The 21,988-nt window shown below is 44.0% G+C and overlaps 1 protein-coding gene across 1 annotated transcript in view; it reads right to left on the bottom strand.

Annotated features, from left to right (window-relative positions):
- LOC147668148 (uncharacterized) overlaps nucleotides 1-15,493 on the bottom strand; it is a 178,608-nt gene extending 163,115 nt beyond the window's left edge. The window contains exon 1 of the mRNA XM_086948747.1: nucleotides 15,191-15,493. Within this exon, the coding sequence (XP_086804873.1) occupies nucleotides 15,191-15,455 (265 nt within the window). The 5' untranslated portion in view covers nucleotides 15,456-15,493. The remainder of the gene's footprint in view (nucleotides 1-15,190) is intronic.
- Between the last annotated feature and the right edge of the window lie 6,495 nt (nucleotides 15,494-21,988).

Here is a 21,988-nt window from a genome sequence, read left to right as displayed (position 1 = left end):
CGAGCTTGAAGTAATTACTGGGGGACAGTGTATTATTTACAAACTCTGGTGAGGAGTGTATCATGACTAATAGAGCCAAGGTGATGACCACGGCAAAGCGGTATCTCCTGGGGAAGAATAGTAAAACTTTCGGTCACTTGAAAGTAGAGAGAATGTGATGTCACGTTAGTTTTTACGTGTATGCCCCATTACGTAGAAGAATCCAGCTCGAAGTAAACGGGGGCATATTATTAATCACAAGTTCTGGAGAGGATTGTACCCTGATTAATCGAGCCAAGGAGATTATATCGACTTTTCTTCCAAGCATGTCTTTAACCTAGCATAGGTGGGATAAATAACTAGACTTTTTAATGTTGTCGTTTTAGGCTGGACAGTTAGATGCTACTGATATATTAGAATCCATGAACATAAAGGAATTATAAGGAAGACGGTGTGAGACACACAAAATATCAACAGGTAATTCACATTTAGGCTTGGTATAACATTAAAGCTGCTTATAATACAATCACACCACATAACTAACTAGGGTGTGATTCTTTGTTTTAGGATTTGTTGCCTACTATTGGTGGCATTTGAAATATCCCCTTTGAGGTTGCCAGAATCATTACACTAGCTGTGGTAGGTGTTCTAAATCGAAATAATTTATAAAATCAATTTTTGTAACATAATTTGAGGAATTTATTTTGAGCCCATATATCTTTATGACACAGGTAAATCTTATGAATTGTTTCTACAACACACTGTGGAGGCAATATTTTGTCACATTGAACATCAAGAAGATAGCCCTTTAAGATTGTGGGGTACCCAGGTGTAAATTATGGTGGGTACCTATGATCCTATGAGTATATGTTTATATAATTAAGGAGGTTGGTAAACTCCTCTTGTTTAAATAATCCTTGTTCCTGCTTTTTAATTAAACACTAAAGCAAATGTTGTTATAAATACCAACTCACTAATATAAACTAACAGTGAGGTTGAAGACATAATATGTTTAAATCTTGGAACAACAAATAAAGCTTCACTAGCAGAACCAAGTGTGAACTAAAGTTCTGGATGTGTGGTATGAGTGATTGTTGGATATCACGTGTTGGGTCTTTATGTCAATAGTACCAGCAACTCAATAATAGTTTAGATTTGCAATTTGTGAGTTTAACTAAGTTTGCAAACCTCCAAAAACCTTTCTTTTGAAATGTACAATGGAATCATGTAGTAGCATAAAAGATAAATTGGGATATATACTTATATCGTTGATGTTATGTATAATATATAAAATGTTCTTTTGTATGTATATATATATAGATACACAGTGTTGGAATACATTTGTAGCAGCCTGAAGAAGGAGGTGGGACCAGTATAATTCTCCGAAACGCGTCGCTGTCTTTTGCTTACATATGTTTTAAAAAATATATATTTGTAAAATATCTTGGGTTACATATGCGAATAATGATGTATTAATGTGCAGGTTGTTGTCATAATTAACTCTGACTTACTTAATTTTGTGACTTGGTTTCTCACTATTTTTATTGTGCATATTGATGTGCTATTTTAAGCATTTTTAATAATTTTATATGAACTAGTTTAATAAAACTTTTCAAAGAAAAATCTTTTTTATGTGTTTATATATTTTGACTTTCTGGTAACTGAATATACTGACCCAAAGTATGCCTAATAACATTGTAGAATATTGGAGTAAGAATGTGCTTTGAAGTGTTGAATGTGAAAGTGGTCTGCAAACAGAATTTCCCAAAGGGAATCTTTTTTAGACTTATTAGTCTATAGGCCCCCACATCAGATGGCTCACTTTCCCCTCTTACTTAGCGAGCATGGGGCGAAACTCAATACCGACCACGCTAAGGTCCTCCTTATAGGTGATCTTAACTACAGGTACAATGACCTCCTTGAAGGACCTCAATCTGCTGAGCTATCTGACCTCCTCACTAAATTAAATTTTACACAAGTCTCAAATCGGCGCTGAGGTCGGCGGAGCCTGGGGAGACCAGAAAACCTACCTGGAGAGGGTCCACGAACGCCGCCACCGCCTGAGAGTCATTCCTCGCATCGCATCGCGCCGCCGCCCCGGGACCACAACTCCCGGAAGCCTCAGCGGCGGCGCGCACCTCTGACCTCGCGCCAGCGCCCGGAGGCGCTTCAAATCGGCGCTGAGGTCTGCGGAGCCTGGGGAGACCAGAAAACCTACATGGAGAGGGTCCACAAACGCCGCCACCGCCTGAGAGTCATTCCTCGCATCGCATTGCGCCGCCGCCCCGGGACCACAACTCCTGGAAGCCTCAGCGGCAGCGCGCACCTCTGACCTCGCGTCAGCGCCCGGAGGCGCTTCAAATCGGCACTGAGGTCGGCGGAGCCTGGGGAGACCAGAAAACCTACCTGGAGAGGGTCCACGAACGCCGCCACCGCCTGAGAGTCATTCCTCGCATCGCATCGTGCCGCCGCCCCGGGACCACAACCCCCGGAAGCCTCAGCGGCGGCGCGCACCTCTGACCTCGCGCCAGCGCCCGGAGGCGCTTCAAATCGGCACTGAGGTCGGCGGAGCCTGGGGAGACCAGGAAACCTACCTGGAGAGGGTCCACGAACGCCGCCACCGCCTGAGAGTCATTCCTCGCATCGCATCGCGCCGCCGCCCCGGGACCACAACTCCCGGAAGCCTCAGCGGCGGCGCGCACCTCTGACCTCGCGCTAGCGCCTGGAGGCGCTTCAAATCGGCGCTGAGGTCGGCGGAGCCTGGGGAGACCAGAAAACCTACCTGGAGAGGGTCCATGAACGCCGCCACCGCCTGAGAGTCATTCCTTGCATCGCATCGCGCCGCCGCCCCGGGACCACAACTCCCGGAAGCCTCAGCGGCGGCGCGCACCTCTGACCTCGCGCCAGCGCCCGGAGGCGCTTCAAATCGGCGCTGAGGTCGGCGGAGCCTGGGGAGACCAGAAAACCTACCTGGAGAGGGTCCATGAACGCCGCCACCGCCTGAGAGTCATTCCTCGCATCGCATCGCGCCGCCGCTCCGGGACCACAACTCCCAGAAGCCTCAGCGGCGGCGCGCACCTCTGACCTTGCGCCAGCGCCCGGAGGCGCTTCAAATTGGGGCTGAGGTCGGCGGAGCCTGGGGAGACCAGAAAACCTACCTGGAGAGGGTCCACGAATGCCGCCACCACCTGAGAGTCATTCCTCGCATCGCATCGCGCCGCCGCCCCGGGACCACAACTCCCGGAAGCCTCAGCGGCGGCGCGCACCTCTGACCTCACGCCAGCGCCCGGAGGCGCTTCAAATCGGCACTGAGGTCCGCTCCGCGGGACGCCCGGGGCGAAGCCCGGGCAAAGGGCGGGCCCTGTGTTGCCCTCCGGGGACCGAGGAGCCGGGCCGGGGCCATCCCCCTTTCATCACCGTTCCATGACAGATTCCATTAAACAACACATGTGAGTGAGAAACTACTGCTTATAATCTACCTTAATCCCCCATTTGAGACCGGAACTATCCTCCATCATGCCCTCCAATCTGGTCACTATGGACAATTACCTAATTAAAAAGGTTGCGCAAATCAACAGCAACAGAAGGGCGTCCTTGGGTTTGGAGCATTCTCCTACAGTTACACCGGAGCCTCCATTGACTGTCACAGACACACCTATGTCAGAGGTGCCCTCAGCCCCACCAGGCAAAGTCACTACCATTGTTGCCATGGTCCATGCGGGTCAGCATGACGAGGGTCCCCACGCTCAAGCCCTTATAGGGACAGGCACAGGTTCTCTTGAAATATATGAGCCTGCAGCAAAAGAATCGCCTAGAAGATTCAGGAAAGCTCGAGTGAGACGTAGGGGGAAGCAAAGGAAAACCAGCCATACAGTTACACAAGGAGGAGGGGTGAGTTTGGAACTTTACCACTACTCACAGAAACGAGATCATCTAATTTAGGTGAAATAGGGGACGCAATCTCGCCCAAACGTCTTAGAGATTCTTTGCTGCTTATCGATTTATCACACTCAGGGGTCACAGATAATATTGAACGCTCTTCTGCTGACCCCACCATGATAAGCAAACATCTCTTGTCTAGTACACCTGCTAGTTCATCCCTATTGGACTTACCTATTGGGAATGATAGTGTTAGGCTATCGGGCTCCCCAAAACTCCCTATTGAGCTGTCGCCCAAGCCTCCTACATCTCCCTTAATTACGAGAAACAGCAAAAAAAGGGGGGGGCGAGTCACTGGGTAATCGAGCACATAAAATAAGGAAAGGGGTGGTTCACTCTCCTCAGTCACAAATTGGCCAAACCCTAGTATGCGAGGCGGCCATGATGGCCAAAATTGTAGAACTCATCAGGGGTGTGACGCAACCACTTCTGGACAAGACTATTATGATATGCACACACCTAGATCAAATAGAGAAGAAGGTTGAACAGAATTCCCTCCTCCTATTTGACCTGGTAAAGGGGCTAGATAAAGCTAAGACGAATTCTTCATTAAGAGCCAACCCACCTGTAAAATCCAAAGTAACAGTTCCCCCTCCAATACGAGCTCCTATAACACCAGCACCTATAACATCGGCACCTGTGCAAAAACAGAAACCTGTGCAAGAAGGGGTAAGATCGGGTAGTCCTGTGATTACGCTATTAACTCCAACCCCACAATTGGCCACACCTCAACTCGTGGCTCCAGCAACTAAGGAGCAAACATCTAAACCAGGGGTAATTCAAAATCAAGGTGGTAGTAAGGACCTATTAACGACTAAGTCAAGTAAAGGGAATGTTCTGGCCATCGCTCCCGAAAAACCAAGTCGTATCATAGATTTAACCCCTGATTCTGCTCCTTATGTTATTGTAATGGTAGGGGTCCCAGAACTGCCTGCAGGTAAATGGGAAGATCATGGAGCACTACGGAACAAGGTGGCCTTTTGGCTCCGTGATAATAGACCGTTACCTGCTTCAATAAATGGTGAAATTTTAAGTGTAAGGCGTGCCAACTGGGTGGGAGCCAGGCCAAAGGATAGAAATGGCGATGTTATAATCATCAATTTTAAGGATCATAGGGCAGTGAGGCATATTGGGGATTGGTTCGATGCTGGAAGCAGCGATTCCATCTCCACACATCTTCTATCCTATTTCTACCCCTATGCACCGCCAAAAAGCTTTAATAGCTGGGGCAGGGACAGGCAGCTTATTAAGAAGCCAGTCTACCAACATCGGGGGTTTGGAAATGCAAGATCATGGGATAGGGTTGGACCCGGGGGGGGGTACCACCTGTGCTGGGTAGTTCTGTTTATGCAAATGGCCAAGACCCCTTTCTTTACACTCAGAGGCCAGAGGATTTTTATCCCAGAAATCAGCCTCAAGTCTATCAATACCCCCCTTTTAGTAATCAATATCCACCATACTTGGGACCCAACCTCACTCAAGGTAGACCATGGAACAATAGAGGATTGCTTCCACACATGTATAACCTACCAATTCAAAATCGCTTCCAGATCTTCTCCGGTCTGGATGGGGTAGACTGACAGCAAGCCCAGATTCCTAGAGAAACTGCGGCCGGGAAAAACCCCTCTCCCCCAGTTTTTCAAGTTTCTACTAGAGGTGGGGTTCTCTCTAACAACATTGAGGCCCCCATCTCAAGAATCGCCCACACTAAATAAGAACCTCACTCCCGATAGGTTGACATTGTGTGACAAAGTTAGCCTGAAGCAGACGCCACCCATCGCAGGTGATAACAATGGGAGCAGGGAAAAGATAGGAAATGGCCCGATACAGGTGAAGAGTGATCTTTGTGCACTGCTTTTCTGGAATGTAGCAGGGTTGAGGCAAAAAATTAGTAACCCAGTCTGGGAGTCCGTAATAAGTGGCCAGGATATAGTGGCCCTGCAAGAAACATGGACTCAGGACCCAATACATGTAAATGGTTATAGAACCTTCTTTACCTCAGCAGTTGGAGGCCATTTTGGAAGGGCAAAGGGTGGTTTGACTACGTTTGTTTAAAATCAACTCAAAATTAAGCAGGTTCATTGTCACTTACATTCTAATTACTTTCAGCTCATAATTCTAAGAGATTTTAAAGGAGCGAAGGTGATTATTATTAACTTCTACAATAATGTCCCGAGGGATGAAATTGTGGCTACGATGAAGCAGCTCAAGGAGGTAGTTCAATTAGAGGTAGATAAAAATGACAGAGAACTAGTAATTTTATGGGGGGGGGGATTTTAACTGTTCACTCTGTACTAAAGGGAGCCAGGGCCTATGTGGCCTAATGACAGAGAGAGATATGTACCTGACCCACTTTGATCACACTTTGATGGGGGACTTGCTGAACGAATTATTATTCATGTTTGACTTGGGGTTTGCAAATGAAACAGCTCTAAAACCCACACCCTTCGCCCCGACCTTTGTTGGTAGAGGTCTGGCGTCAACTATTGACTCTATTATTTCCTCCAGTAATCTGAATCATAGAGTGGTGGGGGTTACAAACATCCAATTGCCCATAAGTGACCATCTCCCCCAATGTCTCAAGGTAGCAGATTTGTTCCCAGACCCATCGACGGCCGCGCCTCTTGTTGAGGCAGCGGTTGATGTGGTTCTCGGGAGACACACTCAATTGGAGCAAAGTAATCCCGCAACATTCTTCAAGGAACTTTGGGAGGCGTGCTCCACTAGTTTTATGACCTGTTTGGGAGATAATTCTAGTAATGATCAAATAATAGAGCACTTTGGTATAATAGCTACAAATATAAAAAATAGCTTAAGGGTGGAGGCAAAACGTAGAGGGAAGGGGTCTAAGAGCTGGTTCGACAATGCATGCACCAGGGTGGTGAAAAATTTAAAACAAGCAGTACACAGAAGCCCCAGGGACACTGGTAAAATAAGAGCATGTAGGTCTGCGTATAACCAGGCCCTCAAAGTAAGGAAAACTGTGCTAAATAAGGAAGCAATAGATTCACTCTGCGAGGCTTCACAAACTAAAAATTCTGCCGCATTCTGGAAAGTAATTAACACCCCTTTCCCATACGAAACCCATACGGCGCGAATTGAGATCGCAATAAACGAGGATAATCGGGTGGATCATTTTTCTAATCTCTACAAGGCACAGGATGTCACTTGCAGCGGAGGTCCTCATATTAGCTTGGACTTACAACCAGGTCCTAACTTGGTTGTAACACTAGATGAGGTATTGCTTGCCCTGAGAGCTACCAAAGGAGGCAAGGCAGCTGGGCCTGACGGGATCCCCGCGGACCTATTTAAAGTAAACACTGAAATCTGGGGCCCAATGTTGGTACAACTTTTTAATGCGGCTTTATCGAGGGGCTTGAAAGACTCCTGGTTTACTTCTGTTATCGTCCCAATTTATAAGAAGGGGGATAGAAACAGCTGTGCCTGTTACAGGCCAATCTCCCTTCTCGATTCTTCAATAAAAATCCTGGGACGAATAGTGCTGGCAAGACTCCAAAGCTGGGCGGAGGAAAATGAAGTCATGAGCGACTTGCAATTTGGTTTCCAAAAAGGGATTGGCACAATCGAGCAAGGCCTAAACTTAATGTTATTGCAACACAAATACATATGGATAAAATCGGAACGCTTGTATTTTACCTTTGTGGACCTTTCATCGGCGTTCGACTGCGTGTCGCACACCAAACTGTGGGCAAAAATGAAAAGTCTGGGAGTGGACAACACCATCATCTGTTTCCTGAGGGAACTTTATAGTGGAGCCACAGCTTCTGTTCGTTACGGTAGGGGGGGGCGAATGCTCCAGACAATTTAGTGTGAGCCGTGGAGTGCGTCAAGGTTGTGTTTTAGCACCTTTTCTTTTCCTCCTTTACATTATTGGGCTTGAGCATCACCTGCTGCAGGAGTGCAGAGATATGCCCAGGGTGGGGAGGAGGGCAATCCCTGCGCTCTTGTATGCGGATGATGCCGTGCTTATGGCACGTACTCCTCAGGCTCTGCAAAAACTAGTAGTAAGTTTTGAGAACTTTATGCTGAATCTAGACCTACTAGTAAATTGTAGTAACACTTTCACAATGAACTGTGGTCCTAAATCAGGTAAACCGATGAAACGAATGTTTTTAAATAGTGTTCCACTAGACAACACCCCAACTTTTTCCTATTTGGGCATTTTATTCCATGAGTCAGGTTCCTGGACAAGTGCAATTAAGGCCAGAACTCTTTTATTTATGAAAACGATCATGGCCCTAAAGAATTTTGTTAGAAAATTGGGCAGGAAACCGATAAAAGAAATGTTAACTATATATAAAGCAACATGCTTATCCGTGGCTATGTATGGCTCAGGCTTGTGGGGGTACGCAAATGTTGATCCAATCCAGGTGGTGGAAAACAAATTTATGAGGGAAGTCCTTGCAGTTCCACAGTGTGTTGCCACATTTAACTGTCACGCTGAACTTGCTCAACCCTACATAACAGACATTATTAAAATTCAGCCTATCCTTTTGTGGCATAGGGTATGGACCACTAATGAATGTGTTATGAATCGGGCTCTATTACAGGATACCCTCAGCCTGGATCATGTGGATAGATCAGAATGGCTGGGATACGTAAAGTGTTTCCTGACTGAGATTGGGCGCCATTCTTATTACTCAGATCCATCTTCTATGGATAGCATCTCAAGGAGTAAACTGAAAACCCTCTGCCTGGACCATCTTGAGGATAAGAGGAGGAGAGTTGAAACTCTGAAACATTCTGTACATTCCCACCTCCTCACTCTATGTGAGTCTAAGTCTGTACAGCCATACCTATCCCTGCCCATGACAAACTTTGATCGCTTTCTTTTAACTCGTTTTAGATTTTGTATATTTTTTAGAATGGTGTCTTTTCCTAATATGAACTCATGGATGCGTATATTGCCCACTTGCCCGTGTGATGGCATGTCACATCAATCGGATATTCACATCCTTTTCTTCTGCAGACTTTATAGTGCCTCTCGTAGAAAAATTATCGTCCCTTTTTTAAAAGAAATGAATTTAACCAGATGCTGCCCAGCTTTTTTAGAAGTCCAGAGAATGGATACGGTTTTTACTGTAACTGTGGTTTTAAGTTTTTTAAATAGCGTTCTTAAATTACGGAAACAAATGGTAACTGAAATGGTTTAAAATTTCTTTTTAGTGAATAATTTTCTAATGATCTCCCTTGGTGAACTTATATTATGAGCTGTAATCAATGTAATCTGTTTTTATGTCTGTTACTTTTATGGTTACTCGTTTTAACCAAATAAAGTTCTTTGAATCTGAATCTGAATCACAAGTCTCCTCTCCCACCCATGTGAAGGGGCACATCCTAGATCAAGTGTAGACTAATGGCATGACCACTTCAACCCCTACAAATGACCCTTACGTCTGGAGTGATCATCATCTTATACAATTCATGATCATACAGCCGACTCTTCATAAAACCAGAACAGTTGAATGTGGCTATGCTAGGAAATGGAATACCATCAATAAAAAAGACTTTCTCGACACCTTGACCAACACTACCCCATAGCCGGGCAATGACATCAACGACACTGAGGCAAATCTTTCCCAATGGCTTCTTGAGGCCAGCACAAGCACGCACCTCTTAGGAAAATGAAATTACCCCGACGTGCCGATGCCCAGAGATGGTTCCCCTCCGAACTTAAGACCCAGAAACTGGCCTTACGCCAGCTAGAGAGGCAGTGGCGACTGGAATACTCCCTTGATAAGAAACTGCTGTACATATCCACCCGGAAAGAATATATGAAGACTATCATCACAGCAAAAGCTGCTCATTTCTCTTCACGCATCCTTAACTCTTACAAAAGTTCCACAGAAATCTTTGTTATCATGAATGAACTGTCCAACACAGACAGGGTTCTTACAAAGGTCATGCCCTCTCAAGCTCTCTGTAATTCCCTAAATGATTACTTTATAGAAAAAATCATTACCATCAAAGCCAGAATTCCTCTGCACTCCCCCATGTTACCCGCTACCACTATACACAGTAACAAATGCACTTTTAGCTGGTTTCCCCCCATCACCACTCAGATTTTTCAGGCGCTCCTCTGAAAGTAAAATCTGGAGCTCCCTCTGACTGCTGCCCACCTCACATACTCAAGGACTGTTTATCAGTCTATCCTGACCCAGCACTGACGCTTTTGAATGAGTCACTCACTACCGGTCAAGTTCCTAAAGCATTTAAAAAAGCCACTGTGGTCCCTCTCCTGAAGAAACCCGATGCTGAACCTACACTTTTACCTAATTAGCGTCCCATCTCCCTTCTCCCATTCTTAGCAAAAGTGCTTTAAGGCTCACGTAGCCAAATGCCTGTCAGCCTTCCCATCAAGCAGGTTTCCGGCCAGACCATTCTACTAAAACCGTCATCTTAGCTGTCCTGGACACTCTCCCTGATGGCGCGGATAAAGGCTCTCCTCAAGCACTGGTCCTTCTGGACCTCTCCACTGCCTTTGACACGGTTGACCCTGCTATTTGGGTCGACCGTGTCAAACAAGCCGGCATTCTAGGTGTAGAGGCTTGTTGGCTCTACTCCTTCCGGGAGGATCGCTTCCAGGGCGCCGCCTAGGCCACTTTGTGGCTCCACCAAGCAAAACCAACTGTGGTGTACCACAAGGTTCTGCTCTTTCTCCCCATCTGTTCAACCTTTACATCCTCCCCTTAATCCACTCCCTTAAAGACAGGAATGTGACAGTTTTTAACTATGCAACAGTGGATGGACCAGAACCACCTTAAGTTAAACCCTGGGAAGACGGAACTGGTTCCTATTGGGGACAGCCTTAAATTTTGGGGTCCTCATTACTGGCCTTCAGAGTTAGGTCCTTCTCCCTCCCCCTTCCACTCGGCCAAAACCTTAGGAGTTACCCTCAACCATGATCTGCCACTAAAAACCCAGGTTGGCACGGTCATCTCCAAATGTTTCTTTCAAAGAAGGAAGATCAAAAAGATACATTGGTTCTTCACACAGGAAGCCCTGACTCAAGTGGTGGTCGCCACTGTCCTGTGTCCTGGACTATGCCAACTCTGCATACCTGGGCATGCCTATCTATCTGCTTAAACGGCTACAGATGGCCCAAAACCAGGCAGCCAGACTGATCCTGCATCAACCCAGATGGCAGCCTGCCACCCCTTTGCTGAGGTCACTTCTCTGGCTCCCAATCCCTCAATGCTGTGCCTTTAAGGAGGGCTGCCTCATCTTCAAATCTCTGCATACGAACAACCCCAAATTTATCAACACTTTAATATCCAGGCACATTCCGTCCCGGAACCTCCGCTCTGCTCATCTCTCACTGCTCACCATCCCCATATTCAAACGAGTCCGTCAGGGCGGCTGTAGATTTGCCACTCTTGCTCCTAGATTGTGGAACACTCTCCTGTTGGAGATCCGTTCCTGTACTGAGCTAATGCAATTTAGAAAATCCCTAAAAACGTGGCTATTTGCATAAGCCTATAACTAAAGCTGTCCGTTAACATTCTCTGAGCCTTAAAGCGCCATGAAACCATCCGGTGCAAGTGCGCTTTATAAATCATTTTTAACATTAACAGAGGCAGCAGCAGCAGGGGAAAATGCAGGCAAAAGAAAGGAGAAACCTGAAAAAAGAAAAAAACAGAAACAGAAGAGAAAAAAGAGGGCACAAAGGAAAAGAGGCAACAGGGCATGGAAAAAATAAGCAAGAGAGGTAGAGGTAGAACCGCAGAGTGCTCTCCCACTGGATCACCAGGGATGAGACACAGGCAGGAACCTGCGTGTGGAGGAGGGCCTCGAGCACCATGCAAGAGTGAGATCAGGAGGCAACCCTCAGTGGTGGAGCTGCACGGAAGGAGAGCAGTCACATTGACCAGGTTCGTAGTGGCCTGCACCTGGGGTTTGAACGATAAAGCTGTATCCATAAACACCCCCAGATTCTTGGCACCAGTTGGGTGGGTTTTATCCCCAGCTCAGGAGGCCAGTGTCTCAAGGCATCAACTGGGAAAGGAGTACCAAACACTAATATTTCTCCCTTATTAGAATGAAGTTGTAAATATCTGTTGTACGCCTGGTCCGCAACAGCAGTGAGGCAGCCCTGAAAATCGTCAACCATTGTGTCACTGAGCTGTTGAAAAGCCAACATAGTACATATAATACTATTATCAGACATCACCTTTGGTCTATCAGGTCCAGTGGGGCCATGAAGATGTTAAAGATAGTAGAGTTTGATGCTGAGCCCTGCGGGTCACTACAACTTAAGTCTCCAAACTGGAAGATAAAATGAAATGGAAAAACTGCTTGTTGAGTAAATAGGAGCAAAGCCTATCTAAGGCTCTGCTCACTATTCCTGGCTTCTCCAGTCTCTGTAAATGATCCTTTATTGGACACAGTGTTGAATGCGGCAGATAGATGTAATAAAAAACACTGCTTTTCGTCCGAAGTCAAGATTCCTTCAAATATATTCAGTGACCTCGAGAGGGCCAAATCAGTCCTGAAACCTGCGGGGAAACCTGACTGAGCGAAATGAACAATATTATTTTGCTGAACATGCTTGGTGATTTAACAATTCACCAGAGGTGCAAACATCTTCCCACAGACAGGGAGAAGGGCGATAGGCCTATAGTTGCTCAAAGTGAGCGAGTTGGCATTGAGTTTTTAAAAAGATATCACAAGTGGATTTTTCCAAATGGAAGTCACCTCACTCTGTTCTACAGATACATTAAGAATAGCATTCATCTGCAGATTGATTGTAGTAAATGCTAGAGGAGGAGATCCAGATTTGACTTTTCGAATTATATGTTCAGAATCTGCTAGCATGATCTCTTCGAATACCTCAAGCAGCAGGCAACTTCATCACTACACAATCCCAATCCTGAGAAGGGTTAGAATTAGGTCTCAGAGATAGGTTTTTCCACAGACCAATTCAAATTCGAGCACATTATTTATACTTTAGTGTGAAAAAATAGGGATAGGTTTCCTACAGCAACAGCAAGGTTGGAATGACTTGTTTGTGAGCCTCTGGCTGCAAGAATGCTTTCAAGATTTTTAAAAAACTTTCTTGGGGTATTTTTGGAGGCAGCTATTTGTTAAGCAAAAAAGTAAATCTTGTCTTTTTTTTGTTTGTTTGTAACTGCTTGAGAGCAATGCTATGTGCCTGCTGGCGGAACAGACAGAGCTACCGAATTTGTAACTGTGGAACCAGGTTCGAGTCTAGGCATCAGCTCAACATCCGGTCATTCTGTGCAAATCACTTAATCTCCCCGTGCCTAGCAGAAAATGAATGTGGTGTGCTTATGAAAAGCGCTCCAATACCTTCAGGTCGAGTTTGTGTTATATAAAACAGCAAAAATACATTTGACCTCCATTCCTTTCAAGAACTATTTGTGAATTGGCCTCTAAAATAGGAATATTAAAGGAATTTACATACACATTTTATACAAATTGAGAGGACTGTGCTCTCTCTGCACTTTTAGTAATGAGTTGTTGAATGTTTGGGGGCGATTCACAAAGTCATAGAAGTGCATCTAAAAAAGTACTCAATTAGAACTGCGTCCTGTACTCATAAATGCTTTTGGCAATCAGCCCCTATGTATACTACGTACATCTTCCTGCCATATGCGAATATGTTAGATTACAAATGTATTGGAAAATAATGTTTTACTTTCTCCAGAATGTGTGTTTCGAAATTCCTCCTCATAGCAATAACAGTAAGTTGGGGGGAGTGTGAGGGTGACAGGACTCTTGACAAACATCATTTTAAAACTAGAACTGACATTGTTCTGCTTCTGTGCTTAGCCAGGGGGATATTGGCCAGATGCTGAGTTCAACTCCTCAGTGAAAATGAATTATACTTAAGTCTGGCATTGAGCCTGCACTCGTAGAGCTATTGTGAACACTCATGATTGTTAGTGACAAGAGGGTAAGTGATTTGAGTTTGGTGTAGTGCTACAATAGAGCACAATGAGGGCCTGCGGAAACACTTGATTAGTGTGTGCTCTTGGGCCTGGATTTATTATGCCTCTGTGTCACCTTTGCAAGGCAACACAGGGCAAAACAAAGGCTTATTTTAAACTTACAACTCCACACAAGGCCTATTTTGTGTGGCTTGGCGTGGGTTGAAAGAAAGTAAGGCAATGCAGCTACTTGAGCTGCAATACTTTAAATTTCGGGATTGGAGGTGTTCGATGGGAGGGCCATGGGTGTTCCCACGCATCCACCAGGGATTTTGGCGCATGTCCAGATTTTGATAAACCAGGAAAACCTGGAATGCAACAAAATCATTTGCCTTCCCAAGTGAGGCCTAACGAGGAAAAATCTCTTTATTTCTCCTAGTTGTTTCCTCTTTCCCAGTGTGCTGCAGAAAGAGAATAAAGCCTCCATTGATTGTTTTGTGCAGGAAGGTGTCCCTTGTTGCACAATAGCAATACTCCCTGTAATGCAGGCACGCCTGTACTTTGGTGCAATGGTGCTCGCCCTGGCAGTAGCTGCACAAAGTGCGCCTGCACAATGAGAGCAGAAATGCATCATATTATTGTAAATATAGAGCATTTCTGCTCTCTCTTTAAAACAACGCAGTGCTTGCTGCTCGGCGCCGCCTGACTGATTAGTAAATATTACTCCATCCCTACCCGCACTTTGAGCTGAAAAGGTTTTATGTTCTCTCTTTTTTCAAGTAATTCTTCTGTTTTCTTCTCCTTTCATCATGTCGTTGTCCCCAGGGTCCTTTCAGATGCAGCACAACAAAAAGTGCAGTGAAATAGAAGTGTTCATAAAAAAGATGGTCTTGTCGGTGACTGCAGACACTTTCTCCTATCCGTCGTTGCTGGCTGGTGTTGGTGCACCCCTACCTTTTACTCCTAAAACATGTTCTTTCATGTTTGAAATGTGTTGTTGAAAATTCAAGTTCCTCCGCAAAAGTTTTGAAAAGCTTATCTTCACAACTTGCTATAACTTCATTTGCAGGTACAATGGGTGAAATTGCTTGTAAAAGTTGGTTTCAATTTGTTCTATTTTTCCTCAAACTCCACTTTTTAAGATATTGCTCCTCTGCTATTTATTCTTTAAAAGGTTTCTCAACTTTAGGATTGTGGATACATATTTTTTAAAAAGTGTCTCTGACACTGATAAAAGCCTGCATCTCGGCTTTTGCCACCACTGTAACAAACAGTAAGAGGTCGGGACCGTAGTCGTATCTGAATCAAACTAACATCCCATGAGATTGTTATTCTGTGCAGTGGTTAAAGGCGGTACTTACAGTCAACAGTCAGAGAGACGCTGCTTGTAGTGTATTTCCTCACAGCTGGAAAGTATGAGGTGCAATACAGACGTTTGTTGTTATGCTCCATCGCGGCTATGAATGTGATAGTAGATGTGTAGGTTCTGGTTCCGCCCGGATTATAAGTATTATAAACTCCTTCGCGATATTTAAACTCTGACTCGAAGCTCCAGGTTATCTCCGGGCGGGTGCCGGAGCAACTCCCGGGAGCCGTGCAACGCACAGTCACCGCTTCACCCTCCATTACTCGATCACGGAGAGAGATTTCCGGCTTGTATTGAAGATCTAGGAGACAGAAGTAAAAATGCACATTATTTATTTTACATAAAAAACTGCGTCTAGATAACAAAATCATACATCCCAACATTTTAGAATAAGATATTGGGAGATAATGAAAATCAAATCAGGGAGGTTTAGCCACCAAACACAACTTCGGTAGAAAAATTGGTAACTGTCAGGAAGAATGTGTTATTAAAGTTGGCCACTTGGTTATCATATCATGATGTATCAACTCGAGAGGTTTTTAAACGTTTGTTCTGATTGGGATACTTGGCTTTTATAGTTGATTGTTTATTTACAGCTGTTTTTCATGTCTACAAATTGGGCATCTTTATTTTATTTTGATAATAATTCTGTTATGGATTAATTATATAAACTAGGACTAATTAGTCATATCGGTTTTTTTAATGCACCCCAATGAAATTTTATGGCAGTATCTTCTTCATGTATTTCACTTGTATGCTATTTCTATGGTGGATATGGCACAATATGTAAATGAGACCGTGAAGAAGACCTGTTGAGGTTGAAACTCATTGCCGAAAATAAATTAATCTGAAAGCAGTAAGCTGAGTTCAATCTTCTTTGTGCCTCACCAACTTGTGAGGTGCAGCTTTTACATGTTACATTATTTACCGGACAAGTGCCCGCTGCATTGCACCAGTCCCATCAGGTGGACGTGGCCGGGTTTCTACGGGACGCATGCTATGGATATATATATATATATATATATATATATATATATATATATATATATATATATATATATATATATATATATATATATATATATATTCACTGAAAATAGGCCATATATAGTTATGGATTAGCATTTACAAAACCTTAATTTACTCGCACAAAACCATAGAAATTCGCATATATAGTTAGATGCAATAACTATATATTGCGCACCCGCAATCCACTGCTGATGATGTCACATATTACATCATTCATGACATGGTCAGTGACATCACTGATGACATCACTGATGACATCACCGATGAAATCATCCAGTGACTGTATGTTTCTGTAAAGTTAAAATATGTCTTACATATTGAAGAATGAGTGGATGTATAAGTGTCTGGATGAAGGATTTAGTAGGTGCATGACTGACTGTATGAGAGAGTGATTAAATGTGTCTCACTGAGTGCATGGGTTAGTGACTAAACTGTCTTAATTTGTGCATCATTATATCTGTTGTTCTATGAACTGCTGCATGTGTTGATCAGTAGCTATATGAGTAACTATATAGGTTATTGATTGGTTGCCCAAGTATTTGTATGGGAGACTGAGTGTGTGTGTGGGGGTGGCTGGGAGGTGTGTGACTGTGCATACATGTGTGAACAGTTGATTCACTAGATCTATGGGTTCAAAACTGCATGTGGAAACAGCTGTATGGGTGGTTGACTGTGTACGAGTGTATTGGTGAGTGAATGGATATCTCAGTGCTACATGTCAAAGTAAGTACATATGTAAAACACAGTACATGTGAGAGTTCACATATATAAATTACTGTGTATAAGAGCCAGTGAATGTGTGAGTGGCTGAATGGATCATTGAAAACTTGTATCAGGAATTGTATAAGAGAGTAAATATGTGCTAGTATATGTTTGAATAAGTAAGGTGTGTATAACTGTATAGTTGATGAAATGGAGGTGTGATTGATTCAGTGCATGACTGACTAGGTGTGTGAGTAACTCCATGGATGAGTGACAGTCTGTGAGTGTCTGTTTACTCTGAGTGTATCTAAGGTTATATTAAAGTCTGAAGAGGTTGATCGTATTATCACATGATTGATGTCATCAGTGATGTTGTCAATGATGTCATTTGAGTTTTCATCAGTGATGTCATTTGAGTTGTCATCAGTGATGTCATCAGTGATGTCACTGACCATGTCATGAATGATGTAATATGTGACATCATCAGCAGTGGATTGCGGGTGCGCGATATATAGTTATTGCATCTAACTATATATGCGAATTTCTATGGTGTTGTGCGAGTAAATTAAGGTTTTGTAAATGCTAATCCCTAACTATATATGGCCTAAAACCTATGGTTTTTTCAGTGAATTTCAATGGTTTTTTAATGGCAAATATCTATAGCTGTAACATATATTCTTATTCTAATTCACAAATATATTTTATATATTTTTTTTAAGCAAAGGACCCAGATGCATTTACAGTTTATCACTAACAATGTTCCAGGCTAATGTATTTTTCACGGGAAATTAACAACTGTCCTGCAAGTAAAATATTCCTATTTCGTGAAAAAGGGCGTTTCTTCGTCCCATGAGGGAGTCGTTGAGCAAAAGAGACTCGGCCTGCTGTCTTAGTCGCTGATAGGCCTGATTATCGGATTTTTATCGATCACTTTATGTTGCAACAGTGGAAAACAAAACAGCCCTTGCCCATTTATTTTTACAGCATTCCTGCGTATTATACCCTACCCCCAAACAGTATTTTGCCTGTTACCATAGTAGTAGTTTATGGAACACTTACGTCAGCACATAGGTTAAAATTTCACCACAATATGTTGCTAATGAGTGAGCTTCAGCATTATACTTCAAATTATAAATATCATTTCTATTGATGACTGCTACCCCCACAAAAAAACAGACATATGTACTTTTTTAATTAACTTTTATTAAAACAATAACCGGAACTATAACTAAAAGATAACACTACAATAAATAACTAGAACTATAAGTAACAAAACAATATAATAAACAACATATAATATGGAGTCCAAAATAAGTATTGTAGTTAATCTGCAAAACAAAAAAAAAATTAGTGTTTAAAATTAGATTGAAGTGACTAAATGAGATCAAACATCACAAGTCAAAGTATGCCATCTTAATATCTAATTATCCATAGTTATACAGAGATCCGCCCTGTATCAGACTCATATATGTACAAGTGTATATTGTAGATTATCTGCCACCGAAAACCTCTCAAGTACCTATATCCGTTACTTTTTAACTTTGTTGAGTAGTCATATTGTGAGTATTTACCTTAAAGTTGTTAATTTTTTATTGATTATTGCTATTTGAGATATTCCCTGTCTACAAACAGAGAAGAATAGGAATATTCTGTCTCCCTTTGCAGATAGTGAAGGATAGGTAATGCGGACTTTTGTCCCCCGTTGTAATCCGTCATGCCTGTTTTTCTCCCCACTGATTGATTGATTGGCTGGACATTTATTGTTCAAGGAATAGTTCTAACGAGGTATTCTCTGTTTGCAAATAACATGGAATAGAAATATTCTGTCTAGTCTTTGCAAGTAGTGAAGGGTGGGTAATGCGGACCTTTGTCCCCCGTTGTAATCTGTCATGCCCATCTACTCCCCACTGATTGAGAAACTAGTTCCACCCGGACCATTTATTAGAGGTACATCATCTGGCTCAACCGGAGAGTACCCCTAATAAAGAAGACATATGTAAAATACGAAGTAAAAACTGTATCCTGTTAAACAGAAACTTTACAATGAAACACACTTGAAAAAGAAGGGAAAAAAATCGAACAAAATCAGTAGGCCACTGATGAGTTTTTGACTTCGCTAGAAATAAGAAACATGGAAGTGGTGAGAGAAGCCAAGCTTGATGTTACGGCAGCCACGAGGTAGCTAACCTCCGCCACCCCCCCACTGCTCCAAGCATGTCTGTCCCACCGCCCGCCACGCCCAATAACGGTAACATGAAATAGATACAAATCAGCAGATACCTACCCCCATTACGGAAACTCCCGAAGTGCAACAGGTCCACGGTTACGCCCATCCGGAAGATGAGGCCTCGACACGTGCAGGGCGGGGCCCGACTAGCCGCCATCAGCCGGAGAAGTCGTGGGATGGTCGGCCCGGAATGTGCTAGTCCTCCCTTTCTCTTCTGGCGCCCTGCAGGCCACGGGGGGATGTCTTGCCTCTGCCTCCAACCCCCCCCCTCTTATCGCCTGGTCCGGACATCACGGATATCAACACCAGGTGTCGGCGTGGGCTGCGCTGGGAGGGAGAGGCGGCGCAAACGAGCCTCTCCCACCCCCCAGGTGGGGGCCCCTCAGCTGCACCCCCAATGCTCCACTCACCCAACAAAAGGGTCATCACGTAAGGTGCACCAGGAGAGGAGCCAAGGCCGACGGGATCTTCTTCTTTCTTCAATTATGGCTGTAATAACACTGGGGGGGGATGTCTTGCACATGCCACTGACCCCCCCCCCCCTCGTATCTCCTGGTCTGGCCCCGGCTTGGTATGAGCTCCCCGTTCGGTCCTGAAGCGGCGCCCTGCAGGCCACGGGGGGGGGATGTCTTGCCTCTGCCTCCGACCCCCCCCTCTTATCGCCTAGTCCGGACATCACGGATATCAACGCCAGGTGTCGGCGTGGGGTGCGCTGGGAGGGAGAGGCGGCGCAAACGAGCCTCTCCCACCCCCCCAGGTAGGGGCCCCTCAGCTGCACCCCCAACGCTCCACTCACCCAACAAAAGGGTTCCTCCACTCTTGCGATGCAGAGACACTGCACTCACCCGACAGTCTCGGTTACTTTTGCGGTACAACACCGCTTTTCAGTTCAGCCTGAAAATGAGTCCTGCGTCCAGAAACGTTCTCCTCAACTTTGAAGATTCTATAAGAGCCACGGGGGCCCCCGACCCCCGATGAGAAATGACTGCCATGATCACCCACGGATGACCACAACGTAGCCGAGGGACGTCGGCGCGCTCATGCCGGCGCCGGCCTCAGTCTTGAAATGATCAAAATCCTGCAAGACTACCAACTTGATCAGTTCCGGTGGGACACCAGTATGACCCGGTAGGAGAGATTGTTTCCTCCCACCCCACTTTCACTGATGGTTCATGTCACCAGTCCCCTCTGCTACCCTTCAACAAAAACTTTTGGACTGCCGAAAGAGGTCCCGGTCCAACCATGAGTTGGTGGGGACATTTTGACTATAATTGGACCTTCCTGACCTCACCCAAAATGGCGCCGGTACAAATGAAACTCTCAACTCCTTGTTGTGCCCCGATTGCTCAGCCTTGATATCATGAGATATGTATGCAGTTTTTACCACATGAATTGATATGGGATAAGACTGATTACACGTTCGAACAATGAATTGATATTAAGTTCTAATGCATCATTGATTACTGTATTTATTATTGAAGGTTGGAATTGTTGACACTAATGGTACTTGCTCACAATGAATTATCGATATGATTTTGTTGCACTTGTCGCACTTTTTACTATGAAATCAACGACCACTGACTCTGTTATTTTTTCCACAAATAAATACCACCCCCCCCCCCCATTTACAGTTCCAGCCTGCTCCGTGGCCGGCCCACGGGGTTGTAGGCCCCTATTTGGGCACCAACATTTTTATTAAAGGTTTTTGAAAAAGCAAACGTAGTTGTAACGCGTACATTGGTAAGTTTCGAAGAAATAGCCACTGTTTCCGATTTTATTTTATTTTTTTTTTAAAAAGCAGGTGAAATGAAGCAGCTCAATTAGTTAAGGGTTAAAAAGTATAGTACGCAGAAACATTGAAAATATGAATGGTCCAGGTTTGTTGTATATGTTTTTCATTTTTGTACAGCATAAAGCAATCGATAAAGATCCTGGTATTTAGCCTCTACTTTATATGCTAACTGTATCAGGGAAGTTGTTTTCAATGCCCCTAAGCCACCCCGAAGGAATGTCACCTGGCCCCCCTAGTACGAACGAAAACGACCCCGTACCACTGTAGGTTATCTCTCTTCCTCAAAAATGACAAAAATTACTTTCTAGGACGTTTTGGACATTGATTATTTTCATATGATCTATTTATTAAAGTAATACTCATCTCTCCGCATGAAATTAATTTTCCACATGCTACATAAGTCAATCTCATCTGCCCAAAGTTCTTTTGCAGATTTGGGACCGTTTCCCTTGCCTCTGACTCACTTATTGCTAAGTCATTGATGGATGTATTTGCCGGTCGGGGGTTATCCACCAAATCTCGAAGTTGTGCTTTAGAATAATTAGGAGGGTGCCACCTCTCCATGTGCCGATGCATGGTATGTTTACCCTAGCTATATTTTTTTTCTGTCCCTCTCGAGAGTTTTTTTTTTTGCAGATGAAGCAGGTAACGAACCTGGCATTAACTTTCTTTTCATGAGAAGGAAAAGAAAAAAATTGCCAGATAAAATTCACTTTCACATGGGACGTTCTTGGCATTTCTTTCAGAAACTTTTACATCACTGTGTCATTTCTTTGTCTATCCTGGTTAAAGCAATGTCATATAAATAGTTGTTTAAAACGTTTTTTTTAACGTGTTTACTTTGTTGGAGCGTTGTATATATTTATAAGTTATTAAAGTGTTATAATCCTACAACTTTGTTGGAGTGCTATATATTTTTAATGTGACACATAATTGTGAAGACTTTGATGTACAAAAAGGCATCCCTGGAATCTTCCACTTGAGGCTCGGTCCCACACACCCTTACAGTGAGAATCCCCTCCCCAATCACAATACAGGATCGT

The sequence above is a fragment of the Lissotriton vulgaris genome, unplaced genomic scaffold (assembly GCF_964263255.1).
Source record: "Lissotriton vulgaris unplaced genomic scaffold, aLisVul1.2 SCAFFOLD_2688, whole genome shotgun sequence".
Taxonomy (NCBI): Eukaryota; Metazoa; Chordata; class Amphibia; order Caudata; family Salamandridae; genus Lissotriton; species Lissotriton vulgaris.
Note: the sequence above shows the minus strand (reverse complement) of the source record. Positions and strands in the feature narration are given on the sequence as shown.